Genomic DNA, 21,774 nt, shown 5'->3' with positions numbered 1-21,774 from the left:
TCCTCTCTCTAAAATCAATAAAAACATATTTTAAAAAATAAATTACATAAATGTTAAAAAATAAAGACTACTGAGAAAAATGAAAGCTACCATTCTCTTCCTTTATGACACAACAGAGGGAGGAGAAATCAGAGTACTTTAGGGGCTTATTCTGTCATTATCTTCCTTAGCTAGATGCCAACAGAACCTTCATTGTAAGAGATATATGATACGTGGACTAGACAGGTTAGGCAGAAAAAGGTAGGGCCTTCTTATAATTAAAAACAAGTCTGAAGATAAGAAGCAAGAAAGGAAGAGAGAGGACAAATTCCAGAAAGCATGCCATACCATAGCTAGCAGTAACCAAGTGAAAAATTGTGGTATCGTTTTCATATATTAATACAACACTGATAGTCTTTGGCCAAACAACTGACACTAATCTTTTGAGAAAGCAAATGATGATAATATATGAGAAGAGAAGGCAGAAGATGCTTCTCCCACCTATAAGAATGCATGTGGCTGATTTTTTGGAAAATTCTGTCCTTCCATTATAAGATAAATATTCACTGCCTTCCATATCAATGCATCTGCACAAAATTAAAGACCATATAAGTTAAGTGCACACCCTATAACCAAAGCCTCACATTTGGGAAAATGTAAGTACTCTTCAACTCTTCACTCATGAGCCCCAAGTCAAAGACACAGGCAGAGTCATGCACTCTTTGAGGCAGATCCTCAAAACACAAATTAATTGTTCATTGTTCTCAATTTTGTCCCTTAGAAGTCTTTGCTTTCTGAGACAAGTACCCAGGAGTCCTCACCACTTCATTCTTAGTAATTTGAGAGTAGTCACATTGGTCCTTTAGATTTTATTAATGATGACCAAATAAAGATCTACAAATAACTTATATGGAATTAAAAGGCTCTAATATATTGCAAGATTTTCCTATGAATGACAAGGAATATGATTTTTAATTCTACAGTGCATGACTTTTTAAGTGGGGGTATTTTGGCCCAAGAACTATTTCATGAAGACTGCAGACATTTTAGATTACTTTATCTGTAAGTGGTGATTTAACTGGCATCTAGTAAGTAGACATCAGAGACGCTGATCAACATCCTACAGGGCTCTCCACAACAAAGAATTATCCCAAGCAAAATGTCAACAGTGCCACTGCTGAGCAAAGCTGCTTCTTTACAAACAGGTATCTGCCAGTTTTGTTTCTGAGTCCTAGTTGTCTCATGAATAGGCCCTTCCTAACTAAGCAAAATAAAAAAAGAATTGTGGCTAGATTCTGTTCATATTTAAACAAAAATAGAAGTTAACTTTGTTAAAAAAGTTAGTTTTATCTTTCAAAAACTTAGTTTTTTTTTTCTTAAATTTTGCCAGCTAATGCTCTAGATGATTTGCTAAGAAAATAGCCTCATTTGACATTTCTTTAAAAAACATTCTTTTGAAAAAAACAAAAAAGTGCTATATTATAGATTCAAGTTGACAGAACTAATGTTATTACCACCATCCCTTCTCTCACATCAGTGTCTCTTATTCCAAATGTCCAACTATATGTAAGGTGTCTCCACTTATAAAGCCCATTGTAACCTAAAATTCAAAAGAATGAACTTGTCATTCCTTCAATAGGAGGAAGCTTGATGTTTCCACTTTCCTCTACTCTCATATTAAGTTAATTCCTGTCCATTACTCTTTGGATATGATCATTACAGTAACCCTGGGTCAAATGTTTATCACAGCTCATCTAATTTACTGTACTACCTTCCTATAATCATTCACTCATTCATTCAACAAATATATGGATTACTTCTTATCTACTCATATGATAAGAATTATATGCATTGCCGAAACCGGTTTGGCTCAGTGGATAGAGCGTCGGCCTGCGGAATGAAGGGTCCCAGGTTCGATTCCGGTCAAGGGCATGTGCCTGGGTTGCGGGCACATCCCCAGTGGGAGGTGTGCAGGGGGCAGCTGATGGATGTTTCTCTCTCATCGATGTTTCTAACTATCTATATCCCTTCTTCTCTGTAAAAAATCAATAGAATATATTTAAAAAAAAGAAAAAGAAAAAAGAATTATATGCATTGCGGGAAGCAAAACAGACACAACCGTGTCCTTATAGAGCTCTCAGTTTAGTAGAAGCCAATCTACACTAACGAAAGCCTAGGTGGCCCTCGCGCGCGGTGTTATCACAAGATGGCCACCACAAGATGGCTGCATGCACAGCAGAGGCGGGGCCCAGCAGCCCCACTGCACAGTAAGGCCTGGGGGTCCTGCAGCTCCACATGGCACGGAGGAGGCCGGTCCCCCCAGGGTCTCTGCCACCTCACATGAAGGAGGCGGGTCCCGGCAGAGGAGGCAGGTCGTGGCAGGGGAGGGCAATTGTGGGTGATCAGGCTGGCAGGGGAGGGCAGTTGGGAGTAATCAGGCCAGCAGGGGAGGGCAGTTAGGGGGCGAGCGGGCCAGCAGAGGAGGGCAGTTGCGGGTGATCGGGCTGGCAGGGGAGGGCAGTTGGGGGCAATCAGACTGGCAGAGGAGGGCAGTTGGGGGCAATTGGCCTGGCAGGGGAGCAGTTAGGCATCAATAAAGCCAGCAGGGGAGTGGTTAGGGGGCGATCAAGCTGGCAGGCAGAAGCAGTTAGGGGCAATCAGGCAGGTAAGCAGGCGAGGGGTTAGGAGCCAGCAGTCCCAGGTTGTGAGAGGGATGTCCGACTACTGGTTTAGGCCCGATCCCACAGGGGTTGGACATCCCCTGATGGGTCCCAGATTGGAGAGGGTGCAGGCTGGGCTGAGGGACACCCTCACCCTGTGCACAAATTTCGTGCACCGGGCCACTAATAATTAAATAAGCAAGTATAATGAACCACAATGTGTTAGGAAAGGAGATCATTGTAGGAACACCAATAGGTGGCACCTCTTCTCATCATATAACTGAAACCTATAGATTAAGTAAGAAACATTATTTTTAAACAAAAATTTGGAAAGAGATTATTCATAGGCAAAGACAAAGCAAAGAGGAAAAAGATCTGGCACATTTGAGGCAATGACAGAATGTCAATGTAGAATACAAGTAGAAGAGAAGCAAGTTGATGAAGCTAGAAAAAAAGGCAGGCTGCGAGTTAAGAAGGTTTTACTTTATTCTAAGAGAAATAGAAAATCATTGAAGGATTTTTAAGAAGAAAGTGTTGTGATAAGACTCACATTTAGAAATATCACTCCAAGTACAATAGATTAGCAGAAGGCATTAAAGAGAATAGAGAGAAGGCTGCAGCTCTGTTACCCGTGGAAGATGATGGTAGAGTAATAGAATGCACGAGTTTGTTTATAGAGAACTAGATATTCAGTAGATATTAAAGGAAGCATCGAGAGATTTTTACCAGATAGCCTCTAGCCAGCCGTGGGCAAACTACGGCCGGCGGGCTGGATCCGGCCCGTTTGAAATGAATAAAACTAAAAAAAAAAAAAGACCGTACCCTTTTATGTAATGATGTTTACTTTGAATTTATATTAATTCACACAAACACTCCATCCATGCTTTTGTTCTGGCCCTCTGGTCCAGTTTAAGAACCCATCGTGGCCCTCGAGTCAAAAAGTTTGCCCACCCCTGCCCTAACCTCTCCCCTGCCAGCCTGATTGATACCTAACTGCTATTTGCCCACCCCTGCTTGCACTTTTTTCCAATTATACAGCACGCACCAGCAGATTCAATTTTGAAATGCAGTAAATAAAAATGCAGTTTGCAGAGAAAGACCAATATCACATGTTCTCACTCATATGTGGATTCAAATGAACAAAATAGACTGATGAACAAAATAGATCCAGAGACATAGAAGCATGGAACAGACTGTGAAATGTTAGAGGGAAGGCGCGAGGGGGTGGGGGTTGGGCAAAAGGGTGGCGGGGAAAGATCAACCAAAGAGCTTGTATACATATATGCATAATCCATGGACACAGACAATAGGGTGCTGAAGGTTTGGGGCCAGGGCAGGGCAGGCTAGAAGCATCAATGGTGGGGAGGGAGAGGGGGGAAGGGGACATTATATATTATTTTCAACAATAAAGTTTTTAAAAAGGCAGTTTGATTTACAATAGCAAAGAGGGCTTCACAACATCTTATGAGACAGGCAAAGCAAGCAAAATTCCCTCATTTGACAGATGATAAAAGTAGAGGCTCAGAAAGGTCAAGTAATTTATGCCAACTTGTAATGTTACCGGGTAGTAAAAATAGGCTTAGCACCCAACTGAGTTTCCACATCCACTTCTGTTCCTAGTGGTGTGTTTCTCCTGGATCCAGACCTCTGCCAAAGCCTTGCGCTATTGGTGTATATTACACACTCTGGCACCTGACTACTGTCAAGTGTAATTTTCTAATCATTTCATAAATGTATATGTATATTCAGTGGCCATTCCACATAGAAATGGAAATAAAAGCACAAACTCTTATTATACTGAATAGAACTAAATGAATAAAATTATAAATAGACATTTATATTCATAAAAGCAACACAAGAAGAAGAGATCTAATAGCATTGTCCATGCTAAAATTATGTTTCACATGGGTTAGTTGGCAATATGACCAGAACATAAATATCTAATGAAATATGAAAATCAAATGTGCCTTCATACAAGTTCACTCTAAAAGCACATTAATTCCAGTGAAGTATAAAAGTTAAATTGCCTCTTCCTCAAAAACATAATTTTTCTTTCCATTTAGTTGCATTTGACAAGTAATCCTATAAGGTGCTTTATATTTTCAGCTCTAAATTTGACTTCAAAAAAAATTATAATTAATCAGTTTGCTATCATGAAATATGAAGTCCTGAGTCACAGTTTCATAACTTAACTTCCAGGCAATATAATTACTTTTGTTAGTGGATATAACTACCAGTTACTCATATACACTAGTAAATTTATTTTGGATATGATAGGTAACAATAAATTTTTATATATATATATATATATATATATATATTTGTTTTTTGTTTTTTAATTTTGTTGTATTGCTTAAAGTATTACAGAGTATTACATATGTCTCTTTTTTTTTAGGGGAGGCAGGGAGAAGGTCAAGGGGGAAAAATAAATTTATATTTTTAAAAAGCTACAATATGCAAGAATACGGTTTAAAAAGTGATTGCTTTTGAAACACACAAGATGTGTTGAAAGGGGAAGCCAAACCTTTATATGGAAGATGACTATATAATTTATTATCCAAACCAGGACCCTTTCAAGAATAAAAGGGGAATTTTAATAATGACAACATGAATGTCACCATAGTCACTACAATGAGATAATAACAATAGGAAATGGCTTTCTAAGAGGTCCTGAAATTACAGCGATGAGCCCCTTAGTAAAATTAGCTTCCCTATACCATTATAGTAACTAAATAACCTAGATATAATCAAAGTTCTGAAATTTGGAGATTTGGGAAATTTTACTAGCCAGCTCCTTTGCTAATGTTCTTACAAGGGAGTTAAAATCAATATATTTCACAGTAACAACTTGCTTAAAACTGAGTTTAAAACTGTACGAATTTTGTTGGTGGTGTTTTTTTTTAACCTTCCTCCATGCTAAAGTATCCTTGCTTAGTGCTAAGAACCTGGGTACCTTGCCACAGTTACAAAACAATCTCTAATGCATTTATAAAATCTTTTATTATTTCCATTGAATACATTTCAATCTATAAGAACAATACCCAATCAATTTTGAAAAGCAAAGCATAAAACACCAAATAAGTCAAGCCCTATTATACCTCCCCCTAACTCTTGCACTTCAGTTCTAAATAGTCACAGGACAAAAATAAATATTTTTGTAGGGGCAAAGAAAAATACTTCAACTCGAACTATTCAGGTGTGAGTTGTGAACAATAACCACTTACAATATATAATACAAAAGCAATATGCTACCACAAAAGCATTCCTCCTTGGATACCAAGCCTTTTAATATGTTTTTGTAAAAAAACAGGAGGTATTAAAGAGTTGAGACAGAAAAAGATTTTTTTAAGATGCCTGGAGAAAGAAATATCCATTAGTAAGCAGGATTCTCACTGGGATTGCATTTCTTGAATATTCTCCATCAAGGAGATGAGAATATCAGTTTTTACACTGTCGTCCAGGAAAGTGATAGTCTGAAATTAGAGCTGCTAAAAAACAGGCAGGTACTGTGAAATTCAAGGAAATGCTGCATCAAGAAGCTAAAGGAACGAAGAAAGGATAAAATTCTCTTTATCCTTACAAAACTGGCACATTATTCCAAGTGAGGTAACAGGCAGAACCTCACAGCAGATTAAAAGAAATTTGAGGACAAATGTTTCATTCAGTGGGCCTTTCTATATAGCAGATAACTTTCCACCCAGTCAAGAAAAGCCTTGTCTTTTATTAATTCCATTTGAAGGTTTGCCTTACTATATAAAACCCCTCTTTTCTCACTTATTCATGAATGTATTGGCAAGTGCCTCTACATCATTCATACTTATAAAATTCAACATGGCAGGTGGCCCTAATTTTTCACTGTAACTATTAAAAGCTCTGCAGAAGGTAATGGCCTTGTTTTCATGTTTTTGTTTGTTTCCGTTACCATTAAGCAATTCCTCCTGAATATTTTCAGAAAGCATCCTCTTTAAAAATAATGAAGTCCTCTTTAGTAAGAAATCTGAAGTAGATTTTTCTGAGAAAAATTTAACTATTTGCTATTTACTTTCAGTGCTCCATGTAATCTGCCCTTGGCTACACAATTATAATTTGAGAACATTCTAAGATAACAAATTTTAAGTTAAAAGGAAAATAAGCAATACAAACAAGCTATTATTTTAAGTTATTAGGTAAGTGATACATATTTCATTTTTATAATTGGAAACTGAAGAGAAATTGTGGGAAACACAAGTAAGGTCTAATGCAATATGTTTTTAAGAAATCATATTGTGTTTTTACTACCTGCTCTGAAACAAACTAAAGATTTCCATTCTAGAAAATCCTCTTCATTTCAAACTGTGTCCTTAAAAACAAGGACCTCTCAGTTTGATTTATTCTATAGGGCAGATAAGCTGCTTCTTTGGGTATTCTGATTATTACCCATGTATTTAGTAATTCTAACAACTGGAGAACATTAACAAGTTAATCACAGATTTAACCACAAGATAAAAAGCTTAGAAATGCTATATCAAAGGTTGTTGAAACCAATGAGCTAATAAGTTAGGAGAAAAGATGATTACATTCTAGAATTCTGTGACAGATTACTCCTTTTTCTTTTCTTTTCTTTTCTTTTTCTTATACCCTGTGATCCTCTCATTCCAATTTTTCTGCTCCATCTTTGGCGAGATAAATTGATAACATCACCATCTGTCAACCAGCACAGCCATACTTAAGCCATCATCATCAATCAGAATTTTTTCATTTCCCAGGCACAAACTGAAATTTCTCACTTTGATCTCAGCCTTGAATCTTGTTCCTTGTCCACTTTAATTCTGCCTTTTTGCCCTTCTCCTTCAATGACCCTAGATGATCATTTCCCCTACTGTGTTTCCAAGCATTGCTATGAATATTACTACAAATTACATAAAGTCAACTATCCACATTTTATAAATAAGTTTAGAAAACTTTGGAAAAAAAAGTGATTAATACTGACCTCTCAAAACTTTGTTTCACATTATAAACCCTCAATAGGGTGGGAGGGGGGATTATGTGGACCATCCAAATAATGAGAGACCTTGTACCCCTCTCCTAACAAGTTTACCTTGTTGTTTATCTCTTTTCTTCATGACAACTGTCTATTTTCTTTCCAGCCATTTTCTCACGTTACCATTCATTCCTTGGATCACTTAGAGTTGGTTTCTGCCCTCATCATTGTTAAATAATGAGACACTGCTTACCCATCGGTAAGAAAACTCTCTTACCAGGATATAATTGAACTAGTCTTCCCAGCTTTTTCAACTACTTCTATTTTCACAAAAATCTCTGACAAGGACCTAGCATACCCAAGTCACTTTCAAGAGAGATCACTAACACTACACACAGCCACATCTACAGCCACATTCACTTCAGGGGAGAAGCCCAGACTACCTGGTTTTCTGATTAAGGGTGAGAATTCAGCAAAAGTGGGTATTTAAAACTACTTTTTCCTTCTTTGACCACTGCACCTAATCAAAGTCTTTATCCTATTTTAAGAGCCGGCATTAAGAATGCTTAATTTGACTAACCCATTATTTGATGGGAGACTCTCATTCCCCACTGCCTTAAATCTTTAGGTAATTCATATCGTCTTGCACAACATCTAATATATTTATCAAACACCTATTTTGTGCCTGGGATGTCACTCAGTAAGACATATGCCTTATATAATTTAATATTGGATATCACTCAGACTCCACAGATTCTATCATGAGTCCCCAATTTAAGAGGAAGAAACTGAGTCTATATGAGGTTAAGTAATTTGCCCAAGGTCACAGCTAGTAAGTAGTCAGATATGAATTTGGCTCCAAAGTGCTTGCTCCTCAGCACTAAAATACAATATCTTAGAGTCAACTGATTTTTCATAAGAAATATACAAATAAAATATTCTGGATTTTTAAGACAGGAGGAGAGATTAATATGACCATGAAAATCAGAGAGGGCTACCTAGAAGAGTGAACACTTGAGTTTTTGATGGACACACAATATATGAATATATTAGGAGGATATGGAAGAAAAGGAGTGTCAGGAAAATAAAACAAGCACAATAAAAATATTGCAACCAAAAAGTAAGAGCAACATTTAGAAACTATTGACAAACTAAGTTAGTTTGGCTAAAATGAAGTGGGCTTACAAAAGATAGTGGTAAAAAATAAGCTCATGTTTCATCTTTAATATCTTGTTTTTCTAGGCATTAGTTTTACCTCCATAATGTGTCTGTAACACATCCCTTCCCTCCCATTCTCAGTAACTGGGTCTTTATTCAGTCTTTACCATGAGTCACTCCAAAACATGCTGTGGCTTTCAGTTGCTCTCACTTCTAATCCAGTCTTCAACTTCAAAAGTTATTACTACAGCACAACCTTGATTCTATGCCCCCCCTTAAAAATTCTTGATGATTTCACCATAAGTACAAAAGGTAGATAATTCCTTAATACTGTAACATAGAAAGCTCTCTACCCAAGATTTAATCCAACTTATCTTCCATTTTCCTAGCTTTACCACTATCTAATCCTTTTCACAAACACCACAGCTATCTGATCACCAAATAGGACCTGCAATTTCACACATGCCCCACCTTTACTCATAATGTTCACCAGCCCTGGAGTGCCTTTCTATGGTTTCACATCTGTCTATTAAAACTCAAGTACATACCATCTCCTGCAAGCCTTTATTTTTTCCTACAGTTGAAATGTTTCCTCACTTAATGAGAATATGTACACAATTTACCACTTTCTAAATTATAGTGTAACTAGTTATTTAAACATTTATATTTTGATGAAAATATAATCTACCTTAAAAGTGCACAAAATAGATGCTCAGTACAGTTTCATCATGTTTTTCTGATTCTTTTTTCCAGCTAATGGATGGAGAGATAAATTTGGGGGCGGGATGTCAGTAGGAGCAGATGTTTTCAGGATACAGCTCTTACAGTGGGCAACAGCAGTTGTGATGGGAAAACACGAGCTGTGGGGCAGCCTTTTCTGTCTTCTCTACTAATCACAAATTTCCCGGTGCAGCAGAAGCGTCTAAGATCAAAATCCTCAAATGTTGTCTAACACTTGAGCATCTGAGTAGAGAAGGCTGATATTCCAAAATTATACAGAACAAAGCAGGGCTAGAGGCTGCACATGTATATATCTTTTAAAGAACTAATAAACTATACTTTATCATCTGATTCACAGATGATTTATCACCCTAAAATATTTAGTATAGTCTGTTATGAAAACAAGTGTTAGTTCCTTAAAACAAACCTAATGAAAGTTAGACATGAAAGTTAAAAACTGTATTTTTAGTTGGACTAAGAAACACAGAGATTTTAAACATGTCATATTAGACAATAAAAAATTAGTTTCATGACAAATAAAAATGTATGTGTAATGTACAGAATATGGCAAGATTTAATATGCCATTAAAGATGATTGCTGCAATTTTATAATTAGTTTGGCTTTCCTTCTGGAATTAAAATGCAATTATGCACCAATTTCTTCCTCACACAATACATTTACCTTTGGAGAATCCTATCTAATAATAGACAAAGATGGTAATTGACCGTACCTTTGCTACACCTCCCTTTGGCTAAACAGCACGATATGCAAATTAGCCGCCAACAAAGATGGCGGCTAATTTGCATACTACAGGCAGGGCGGGACAGCTCGAGCCACCATCCCGGCCCTGTGTGCAGCCCTGGGCAGTGGGGCTTAGGCAGTGCAATCGCTGCCTAAGCCCCGCCCCCAGTCGGGACACCATGGCGATTAGAGAGCAGGAAAGTGTCGCCCACAGGGAGCACCCAGCAGGGCCTGACCCCAGGTGCGCTGGCGATCCAGCGATTGGTGAGCAGGAAACTGTGGCTTGTAGGCAGCCCCCGTGTGCACCTGCTCCTGGGTCACCATGGCGATCCGTGAGCAGGAGAGCGCAGCCTGTAGGCAGCACGCCACCCTGGCCACAGCTCAAGGGAGAGTACAACAGGCAGTACAGGCCAGGAGCCTGAGAGATCAACAGAGAGGGCGCCTGCTACAAGCCTCCAGGGTGTGGCTGGGGGCAGGCCCCCAGCAGACACACACACATACACACACACACACACACAGAGCCTACTCTGAGCCTCCAATGTGGCTGGGGGAAGACCCCCAGTGGGGAGACACACACACACACACACACACAGGGCAACTGCTCCGAGCCTACATGGTGCAGCTGGGGCAGCAGCAGACACATACACACACATACACACACACACACACGATGCCTGCTCCGAGCCTCTGCTGCCAGACTGTGACCATCAGTAGGACATCCATTGAGGGCTCCCAGACTGAGGGGCAAGCTGGGCTGAGGGAACCCCAACCCCCAGTACACAAATTTCATGCACCGGGCCTCTAGTTCATATATAAAACCTATTAAAATCCATGCTACTCATTTACAGCGTATTCTATAAGCGATATTCACTGACACAAAACAATGCAATTGACTGCAAATGTATACTAGCTTATTAGTAACAGCTACAACTCAAGGACTAGTAACCTACAAGAATAAAATATATATGTGTGCATAGGTATACACACACAGAGTTCTATGTATTTTATATGTATTTTGTGTACTTTATGTTTAATCTACTCTGTCATCCAGCAGTCAGAAAGAAATCATAAATACTTGATACTTTTTAAAGCCCACAGAGTCCCTGTTTTCCCTCTATATTTATGGTGGAGTATTTACTAAATTGATTTAGGTTGTGTGCTTTTTAATTGATACAAAAATATTCCAGAAAATATTAAACTTAGCATGAGTTAACTAAGTCATCAAACTTAGCATCAATGTTTATGTATAACAATAAAGATACATTAAATTTCCCTGTATTTAACTGGAGTAGTAGCCCATATTTTTAAACAGCAACCACGAAAAGTACTTGTACCCCCCATGTTAATGAGACTAAAATGGGTTAATTTTGTTGTGTTCTATCCACGCTACTTCTTTTGCTTTGTGAAATTATAGATTACATAGATTTGTGTGTATACACACAGACATATATATGTATAGTAATATATGATCAATGCAAAAAAACTAAAGATAGAATAATCCAAAGAAAAATAAATGTAACCTATATCCCACTGGCCACAGAGGATCCACATTAATAATTTTATGTATATTTTCCCAGGCATTCTCTAAAAGTGGTATCACACCTCTTTATGTATCATTTTTTTCTTAGCCTAATATTGTTAACAACTGTCCATGTAAACAATTATAATTTAATGACATGATTTGATATTCTACACTAGATTTAATTTGATGGATATCCTATAATACTTTTTTTAAAAATGTTTTTATTGATTTCAGAGAGAGGAGGGGATAGGGAAGGAGAGATAGAAACATCAATGATCAGAGAGAATCATTGTTTGGCTGCTTCCTGCATACCCCGCCAGGGGATCGTGCCCGAAAGCTGGGCATGTACCATGACCGGGAATCAAACCATGATCTCCTTGTTCATAGGTCAACATTCAACCATTGAGCCACACTGGCCAAGCCCATAATACATTTAATTTCCTATTCTCAGACACTTAGGTTGGTATTTCCATTTTCAGAGTCAAAAGTCTTTTTTTTTGCCTTAGAAGAGAGTCTATATAATCATCATTATCATCATTGAAATTACTTGCTGGTACTTAACTGTTAAAGAGCAATTAATTGAACATTCAATAAGAAATGTGATTTTTGTGTTCTGTTGTATAGAAGTGAACTAGGTAACTACATGTTTATGTTTAATCCTTCCTCTTCTATTTACTGAGTAGATAGGATGAGCCAGGTCGGGTGCCATTTTTAATGGATATAAAGAAATGTCATTATTCTGTAGTAACCTACAATCTAATGGGCACATTACAATAAAACTGATGCACACTGGAAACCTGTCTGATCCCATGGCTGTGAACTTGTGGGGAAGAGAACGTAAGGAGAGTGGAGAAAGATAAGATTTAAAAAGATCTTCCAAAAAGAGATGACAATCTAGGCAGAAAATTACAATAATTACAATATCTGAAGATCACAAGGGGAGATAAAGCATTTCAGATTTCTCAAATTATTCAGTACAGTTAAGTAATGGGCATAAAAAGAAACAGAGGCAAGTAAAAAAGAATTTTGAGTAAGATGATAAGAACTATCTTGGTAACTACTTGAGTAAATATGTTTAAAGAAAGTCATGACATGATTGCATTTGCATTTTAAAAGATTACTGGGGAGAAGTAGAAAAATTGAAAGGGAGTAAAATCAAATACAAACAAAAAATTAGGCAGCTACTGATATTCTTTAAGGAAGATAAGACAAGAACTTGAACTTGATGGCAATAGGATGGGAAAAAATGGGTTGGGTAGATTGAAGATATTACATGAAGGTAGAATTAACTAGGCTTCTGGATCATTTCCAGCATCTTTTACCAAAATAGAAATACAGTGAGCAATTTTTAGAATAACAATTATTGCCAACATTTATTGATAATTTACCATGTGTTTGACACTGTGCTAAATGCTTGGCAAACATCATCCAGTTTTTATGCATATTTATCTTCCACTACACATGTACAGGTGTTGTATGTATGTTAGATCATTTGGTCCATACACAATGTCTTGAAATAGATACTGTTAACATTCCCCATTTAAATTTAGGAGACCAAGGACTTGAGAGATGAAGCAGCTTGCCCCCTCACACATCTAAGTAGTGACAGATTCTGAACTTGCACTTCTGTGCATCTTTAGTCCAGAAGAAATATTTTAACCACTAAATACGTATAGTTAAATATGTTTTTATTGATTTTAGAGAGAGAGAAAGGGACAGAGATAGAAACATCGATGAGAGAGAAACATCATCATCAATTGGCTGCCTTCTGCACACCCCCTGCTGGGCATGGAGCCCAAAATTCTGAGCTGGAATCGAACTTGCAACCTCTTGGTGCATGCATGCGTTGACATTCAGCCACTGAGTCACACCAGACTATTTAATTATTTTAATTGGGTTATGTTCCAAATATGAAAGATGTCTCAAAAAGTCCCCTGAGGATAAAATACTTATTCACTCATTATAAAGTAGGCGTAACAATAAAGATACATTAAATTTCTCATCAGAGGCAAAAAAAAAAGTAAAAAATAATAGAACAAAGGCTGAAAGATCTGGGTGAGAATTTCAATCTTTAAAAATATGACATTAAAGTATATAATTAATATTCATTTTCATTCTTCTTTAAGTAGAAAGCATTCTTCTTTAACTAGAGAATTATTATCTTATTAGAATTTGTGAGTCCATATCACTGGGAAAAAAATGGGACTAGGAAGAACAAAAACTCTTTCTTACAAAATAAAACAAACCATGAAATATAGAAGAAATAAGAAAATTAGAAAACCAAAAATTTGCAACTACCATTGTAATAAATGATTTCACTTGCTATTATAAATGAATAATAAAGCAAGGGCGAAAATTTGTGAAGGAATTTGAAAATTGTAATGTCTTTTAAGTTTCACTGAATAGCTTATTGAATAATTATAAAGGGAAAACAGTAAATGTACAGTTATATAACCTTAACCAAGTCATCAAACTTAGCATCACAAGTAAGGGGATAAGTTGACAATATGTGATAGAACCGAAAGTAAAACACCTCAACTATGCTGTATCTCTGCCAAGAACTTTAAATTGAATCTAACAATGAGAAGACAGCCAGGAAAATCTACAATGTGGTATTATTCTAAGAAATAACTGATCTAGATTCTTTTTTAAAAAGTGGGTAAAGTGAGAAAAAAAATTTGAGGGAAAGTTTTAGATTAACAGGGAAGAAAGGAAATATGCTAGCGAAACAGTGATGAGATCCTTAAATGTATCTTGAATTGGAAAAAAAAATCAGCTATAAGAGAAAGCTTGAGGCAAATGGAAATTAGCATAGGAATACTTTATTAAATTTCTCAACAAATAGCAAAGTTCTTGCATTTGAAATATAGTAGCATGTTTACATAGAAGAATGTCTTTTGGGAAAGAATGCTGGAATATTTAGGAGTTAAATGTAATTACATCAGCAACTTACTTTTAAATGGTTCAGCCAGGAGAAAGATATATAAATATGGGACATATAAATATATGATATATAAATATGTAATATACACACACAAGAGTGAGAAAGGGGGAGCAAATAAAAATGTGGCAATATTTTAAATATTGGAGAGTCTGAAGACCATTAGAGTGTTCATTGGGCTATTCTTTGTACTTTTCTGTTTGTTAGACATTTTAAAAGGAAAAATATATATAAGGTGGAAATTAATTTCTCAAATGGATTTAAACATTTACTGCTTGACGTGAGCCTTATTCATTTTAAGTGTTTTTGCCAATCTATAAACTCATAAATTTCTCTCTCACTAACACATTTATCACAGTAATCTATAAACAAAAAGCACTCAAGAAATGTTCCTTGAACTAAATTGAATTGTTTTTATACTCCAAGCATCTTTTCCCAATAGCATTTTTAGTACTGAATTTTTGTTAAAGCCAACATTTTTTTGGTTTGATCTACTCTCCATGCAGCATTAAAGAATCCCTAATCCCCCTATATATTAGATTCCTGTCAGTTTCATCATTTTGTCTCACTAAAATGCATTAAAATTTGACAATAATTTAAATTGTCAACAAATATTGAAATCTAGCTTAACAATACGTGTAGCCTTGATTCGAGTACACTGTAAGGAGAACAATCCCTCAGGAACTTTACACCAGAGACTAACCCTCCAGAGGTTCATAGAGATTCCAAAACAAGCATCTCTACCTTGAAGGCAAGAAACGTCATTACAGGTATGGAAGCATGAATGGAAACTTCAGTGTCACCTTCACCAGAAAAACTACTAATGTGATACCACTGTCTAAGAAATAAACAAAAACATAGTAACTTTAATACCCTAGGAGAGCAAGACAGAGGAGGGCCTGAGGGAAGTAGCATGAACAGGACAGAACTCAACAAACAAATTCCTCAGTCACAAAGAAAGGAAAGATACAAGTAAGAACGCATCTACTACTGCAAACCCTGTGGACCTGAGATAACTGCCTATATATTTATGAATATATCTATGTAGTTATGAACTATATATATATATATATATATATATATATATATATATATAACATTAAGAAAGGTGGAAGGATGGGAGGGAGAAATGGAGAAAGCTGGTTAGTTATTTAATTAGATAAAAGAGCAACAGAATAAAATAATCCACTATTCTAACCTATTTCTTCCTCATTTAACTTCCAGCTAATTAAAAATGGAATAAGCCCAGCCAGTGAGGCTCAGTGGTTGAGCGTTGACCTATGAACCGGGAGGTCATGGTTCAATTCCAGTCAGGGCACATGCCCAGATTGCAGGCTTGATCCCATATGGGGTGTGCAGGAGGCAGCTGATCAATGATTCTCTCTCATCATTGATGTTTCTATACCTTTCTCTCTGAAATCAATAAAAATATTTTTTTTAAAAAGGAATAAAAATTAAACTCATGGTTTAGTAAATAGAAAATCTAAAACTAAAAACCAAAGATCTGAACTCTGATTGGACTTAAATCCATTATAATTATTATACTTTGGAGCACTAGTCAGCATTAGACAATTTCCTTCAATATAAAAGGACACAAAATTTTTCCAGAATTCTACATTACAATCTAAAATTTTAAAAATTATATAGTAGTCTCCTGTTCTACAGAAAAAGCAATTTTACCACCCAAATCTTTCCATCTCAAGATTCTTTCACAACTTTCAAAAAAGCCACGCTGATGAAGCAGTGCAGAGTAAACTCTCATCCAACATAACTTCAGAGACATGCAGGTAAGAGAAAGGAAAAATCCCCCACTTTCCCTGACCTCAAACACAGGTCAAGCTTCACCAGAAATCCTTGATCCCTGTAGCACAGAAAGAATCAGAAGTAAAATCAACCATGCCCTCAAAGGGATGGTTACCTTTTCAGTTGTCTTGTGAAATGTCAGACCAAGGATTGGAACTGCTGGTTTATTTTTTCCTCCAGATTGAAACAAGGAAAAAACAACTCCCATGGCTCACAGAGATGTCACTACTCACCTGATGATTCTTCAAGTGATTATACTACAAATAACCTGTCCATTTTCTCTGTACTTTTTTAAACAGGAAAAACAAACCCAAAGCATTTAAAACTGAATACCACCCATTTGCAGGATTTTTTCATAAACTGCTTCTTCAAGATACCAAAGTAACAGTATATTTTAGCACAGTATAAAAAATTACTACCAAGGAAAAGACTTACTTTGGGGTGCAGTGGGGGAGGTTAAACACAAAGTAACTTTTTTTATATTTAAAAATATAAGCATGTCAAGCCCACTTGACACAATAACACACAATGTATTATTTTTAAAAACATGTCTATTTTGATATCATACATTTCCCATGTAAGGTCTTAAAAATGAATAATAAAATGATGAAATGAAAAATTAAGAATTAATGTTTACCTAAAATATTTCCATTTTTCTTTGAAAACAGAAGAACATTTTTATTAGGAAGAATTTTTTAACATTTATATAAACTTATTTATTAAATAAATTTATAGTGATTTCTTATACGAATCACAAAATACTAATGAGGACAAAATGTCTCATTTCATTTAATAATATATGGCAATAATAACACTCAACTCTTGTAAAAGATTCACTGATTCTACAGTCTGATTGAATTTAGAGATCTTTGAAACTCATTTTAAGACCTGTTTGAACAAATCATAATTCATACTGCAGTGGCATGATTTGCTTAGGCATCTTTAATAATCCTCTACTGGCATCTTTTTAAAATCATAGCCCTCAGCAATTGTGGCTTTCTAACAGGACTCAAGGAATCCCAATTATTTCAATCATTGTTTGGTTCTTACGAATCTGAAATATAATCAGTATTGTATGTAAACATAGCACCTAGTATAACGTTGAGTAATGTTGCCCAATTGATTGTTATATTAGTATACGAGTGATGTTTAGTACCTTCCTAGTCTCGAAGAAGTTTCCAATCCTGAATAAGCTGAGAAATTCTGTGAGATGACACCACTGGCTCAAATGGCTCAGCAAGGATTTATTTTAGAAAGTCACTGAAGGCCTTGATGACATCATAACACACTGATTCACATATTTTAAAAACCCTACACTGGGCTTGCAGGACTTAAGTGGACTGAACTTTGTAAGTTCTAAGGGCAAAGGGGCTGAGATTTAATAGCAGCATGAAATGACACTTTGGTTTCTAAACTTTAGTGTTACTAATCGAATCTGACTCCTGCAGATCATAAAGTACAATTGGCTTTTTCAATTTAGATTCAAACAGCTGGCTAAATCCATTAACCAGTGATTCCATGAAGCAAAATCTACTGCCTTTTAAACCAATTCTTCTTTATTTTCTTCTACTATGGAAATTCTTTGATATTTCTGAAGAAGTCTAAAAAATCCACAACATGATATAAAAAAAATTAAGCAAAGTTATATCTGTACTCCAGACAGCTTTTCACAAATGTTTATGGGAGTTACTATATTGTGTAGATCATTTAGAAAAAAATACCACCAGGAGTATCATTTCTGGAGTAGTTTGTGTGCATTTGTGTCCATTGGATTTATCTGGAGGGTCCTTTGTATAAAGTAATGCAATTCAAGATATTTGAAAATCAGCTTAATTTAGCCCACCCTCCCCTTTCCCCCATCATCACCGCTATTGTTACTGGTTAACAATAACAAACCTATGGAGTCAGTCTTGGTCAGAGTACTCATTTTGAAAAAAATTGATTCATTGACTGAATTTAGTAACTGTATGTGCAGATAGTGTTTAAAATTCATAAATAAAACTACAACTCTCATACTTGTGTTTTATATGTACATCAATGTTAAATCCTGCAGACAATAAATGATGAGACAGAAATGTCACAATTCAGTGAAGTTACTATCAACTGGGGTAATTTCTCTCTGGTCTTTCAGCTTCATTTTACTTAGAAGGGTGCTTGGCTTCAGACAAATGTGAGAGGAAAAATAAGAATTGACTATACACATGTTTAGTGTCTTTGTATGATTAGGTTCTGGAACACTTCCAGGAGAAAACTTTGTGTATGAGCTCATCTGATTTTAGTTACTTGCAAAAGAAAATAAGAAGAATACATCTTCCTGATCAAACGCTGCCTTTTCAAGTTTGGTAGAACAGAAAACATGCCTCCTCCTTTAATAAGTACAAATACACAAGACTGATGAGGTGAACAAAAATCAATACACAGATTCCAAAAATTTCACAACTGTTTATTTTCAGTTCAAACATGATTGATGTCAATTAGATGCAGATCTGTCCTGGTGATTCTCATGAAATCCACCATGTCAGATAGTCACCTTCCATGGAACTCTGAAAATTCAACACTATGCTTTAATGTACTAGTATTTCCCCATAAGTCCTTAAATTCCACACATTCTATAAAATGATTGTTTTATACTTATTACAAGTATTCTATTTTTGTCTGTGGTAATATTTAGTTACAGTGTACATAATTACTTAATATTGTTTATATAATGGGTATTTATGCCCACTAGTACATTTTAACCCTCATTTTTCGTAAGAAAAAATTTTAAAGTACTATGGAAAAACCTCCAGAGCAAGAATATGCACAATATACAATTTAAAATATAGTCCTCAGTAAGAAAAATATAGCAAAATCTTGCTTTATAGATTAAGAAAAACGAATAGGGTGTAACATGCATTACTAACTAAAAAGAAAATGAGTTTTTAGATAATGCTTTCAAATGATAAAATGAAGCCTTTCTGACTTGCACCCTAATGGGAGCAATCCACTTTTTATAATCATAAAGAAATATATTCTGCTTCATTATGTTTTGAATGTGAACTAGTTACTCAGAATTTTCTTGAAATTTATCTCTATTATTAGGGAAAACAGAATCTTCTCCTCTGTGACTAGACACTGTTACAGAAACTAAAGAAAGCCAAACAGAGCTGGTTCTGCAGTACAGTCAAGCCTGTGAAAACATCTTGATGTGGAAATGAAAAGAACACAGAGTTACACTGCTGTCAAAATGGTGAATCTGTGGCTATTGTGAAAATCAAAACTATGGAGTGGCTAATGAATATGTATTTGCCTACTTGACCAACAACACACACACACACACACACACACACACACAGACACACACATTCCGTCCATCATTCACTTTTTGAAGTGTCAGATAACATTCTTCCTCAAATGACACACAGGGCTTCATTTGCTATGCATAAGGTCAGTGAATATTAGCTTCACTTACACTTGGCTGAGAATCGGTTGGTGTCAACAGTAGAGGCTTAGTTCCTCCACTGAACAGGGTTAGAATCTGACAGAAAGCTGCCACTGAAGAAGATGGATGATCTTTGCTAACCCTGCTCCCCTAAAGTTTGGGTCTCCTTCCATCTCTACAACAAAAGACCCTCACTGAGCTTCCCAGTCGCCTTCAGCTTTATTGGCACTAACAGGTCCAGACATTTTCATCGATTGGATTCTCCACCTTTTAAACACAAGAGCTTGCCCTTTGTGGCTAGCTAAACCTTGGCACAGATGTCTTTCTTCGGAATTACGTCTCTACTATCTATTGGAAAGGATGCAATCAGACAGGCAAACAACATGTTAGCATGGAAAATGCTGAACTATTCATCTCAGTTTCCCAATGTCATTTGTCTGTAGAAATTAACTCTTAGATCATCTCAAGGTAGTCTTCTAAATGGGAAAATCAAAATCTCATGTCTATGTGATGACTGGCATGTAGAATATGTTATGCACAGCTGTTCAGTAGGTAGGGGAAAGAAGTGCTTCTGAGTCATTTTACAGAAGCAGTTATTGACGACCATATTTTTAAAATGCATGTACCTGAAAATATTCTGATAATTGTCAGAGCTCTATTTTGCTTTCCATTTTTAGTGGCTAAATTGGGAAATATGGCCTTCCCTGTATAAAAAAAATGCATAAAAACATTTACTATCGCCGAAACCGGTTTGGCTCGGTGGATAGAGCGTCGGCCTGTGGACTGAGGGGTCCCAGGTTCGATTCCGGTCAAGGGCATGTACCTGGGTTGCGGGCACATCCCCAGTAGGAGATGTGCAGGAGGCAGCTGATCGATGTTTCTCTCTCATCGATGTTTCTAACTCTCTACCTCTCTCCCTTCCTCTCTGTAAAAAATCAATAAAATATATTTTTAAAAAAAAACATTTACTATCTTATAAAGAAGCTGTAATGATATAATAAATTACTTTGAGATGCCAATTTGTATTTTTAATAATGTAAAGAAATTACCTAACCTCAAATTTAAATGTTGAAAAACGCATATATAAGCAGGATAAAAAGTTCTTACAAATAGATTTTTTAAAATAAATGTTTTGAGTATATATGGATTTATAACTCTGAAGCTATAAAATATTATAACTGCCAACATTATTTATTCCATGCAAAATGTAATTTAATATATTCATATATCTAGAATTACAGTTAGCTAATAAATACATATATTTATAAAATATACCAATGTAAGTACTAAAAAGGAGAACTAAAAATAAAAGTAAATTTCACAAAAATGAAGATATGTATAGTACCAATATAATTCAAGTTAAACCATTTATTAAATTGCAGACAAAATATAATATGATCATTTTCCTCTACTTTGAAATAAAAACTATTTACCTTAAATTAAATAATTCTGAAATTCTGTATATTATATTAAAGTGCTAATGCTTTCTTTCAAATTGAGAAAATTAACAAATTATAGTTGAAAATAATTATTTTTTAAAATGTTGGCAGTAAAACATTTTGATATGATATTAACAACTATCATTAAAATAAAAACACTTATTATGGTTGGGGAATCCATCAAAAATATACAATGCTGATAGTCATTCAAGGAGAAATTCAAGAGCACAGTTCATTTTATCTTTAATATCCTATAAGCTGTACATCAATGATTTTTATTCTTTCAAGTAAATAATATTTCTCGATGAAAAATTCTTTTAATTTCAAGTATGTATTTGAGAAGCAACAATCAATTTTTGCTTTTTAAATTTTATTTACTTATCTTTCTGTAAGACAGAATAAACAAAATCAAAATTCTTCTTCTAATTG

The 21,774-nt window shown here is 35.6% G+C and overlaps 1 protein-coding gene across 6 annotated transcripts in view; it reads right to left on the bottom strand.

The window, feature by feature from the left end:
- Window positions 1-21,774, bottom strand: part of EPHA7 (EPH receptor A7) — a 173,490-nt gene that overhangs the window by 130,412 nt on the left and 21,304 nt on the right. Inside the window, exon 4 of one of the 6 annotated variants that reach the window (XM_070418065.1) lies at window positions 18,955-19,028. The exons of the other annotated variants lie outside the window; for them this stretch is intronic. Within the exon in view, the coding sequence (XP_070274166.1) occupies window positions 19,012-19,028 (17 nt within the window). The 3' untranslated portion in view covers window positions 18,955-19,011. Of the gene's footprint in view, window positions 1-18,954; window positions 19,029-21,774 lie in introns of those variants that run through there. 6 annotated transcript variants of the gene reach the window in all.

The sequence above is a fragment of the Myotis yumanensis genome, unplaced genomic scaffold (assembly GCF_028538775.1).
Source record: "Myotis yumanensis isolate MYYU_CA2020_CCGP unplaced genomic scaffold, mMyoYum1.0.hap1 SCAF_6, whole genome shotgun sequence".
Classification (NCBI taxonomy): Eukaryota; Metazoa; Chordata; class Mammalia; order Chiroptera; family Vespertilionidae; genus Myotis; species Myotis yumanensis.
The sequence above is the reverse complement of the archived record's forward strand: the minus strand, read 5'-3'. Positions and strand labels throughout refer to the sequence as shown.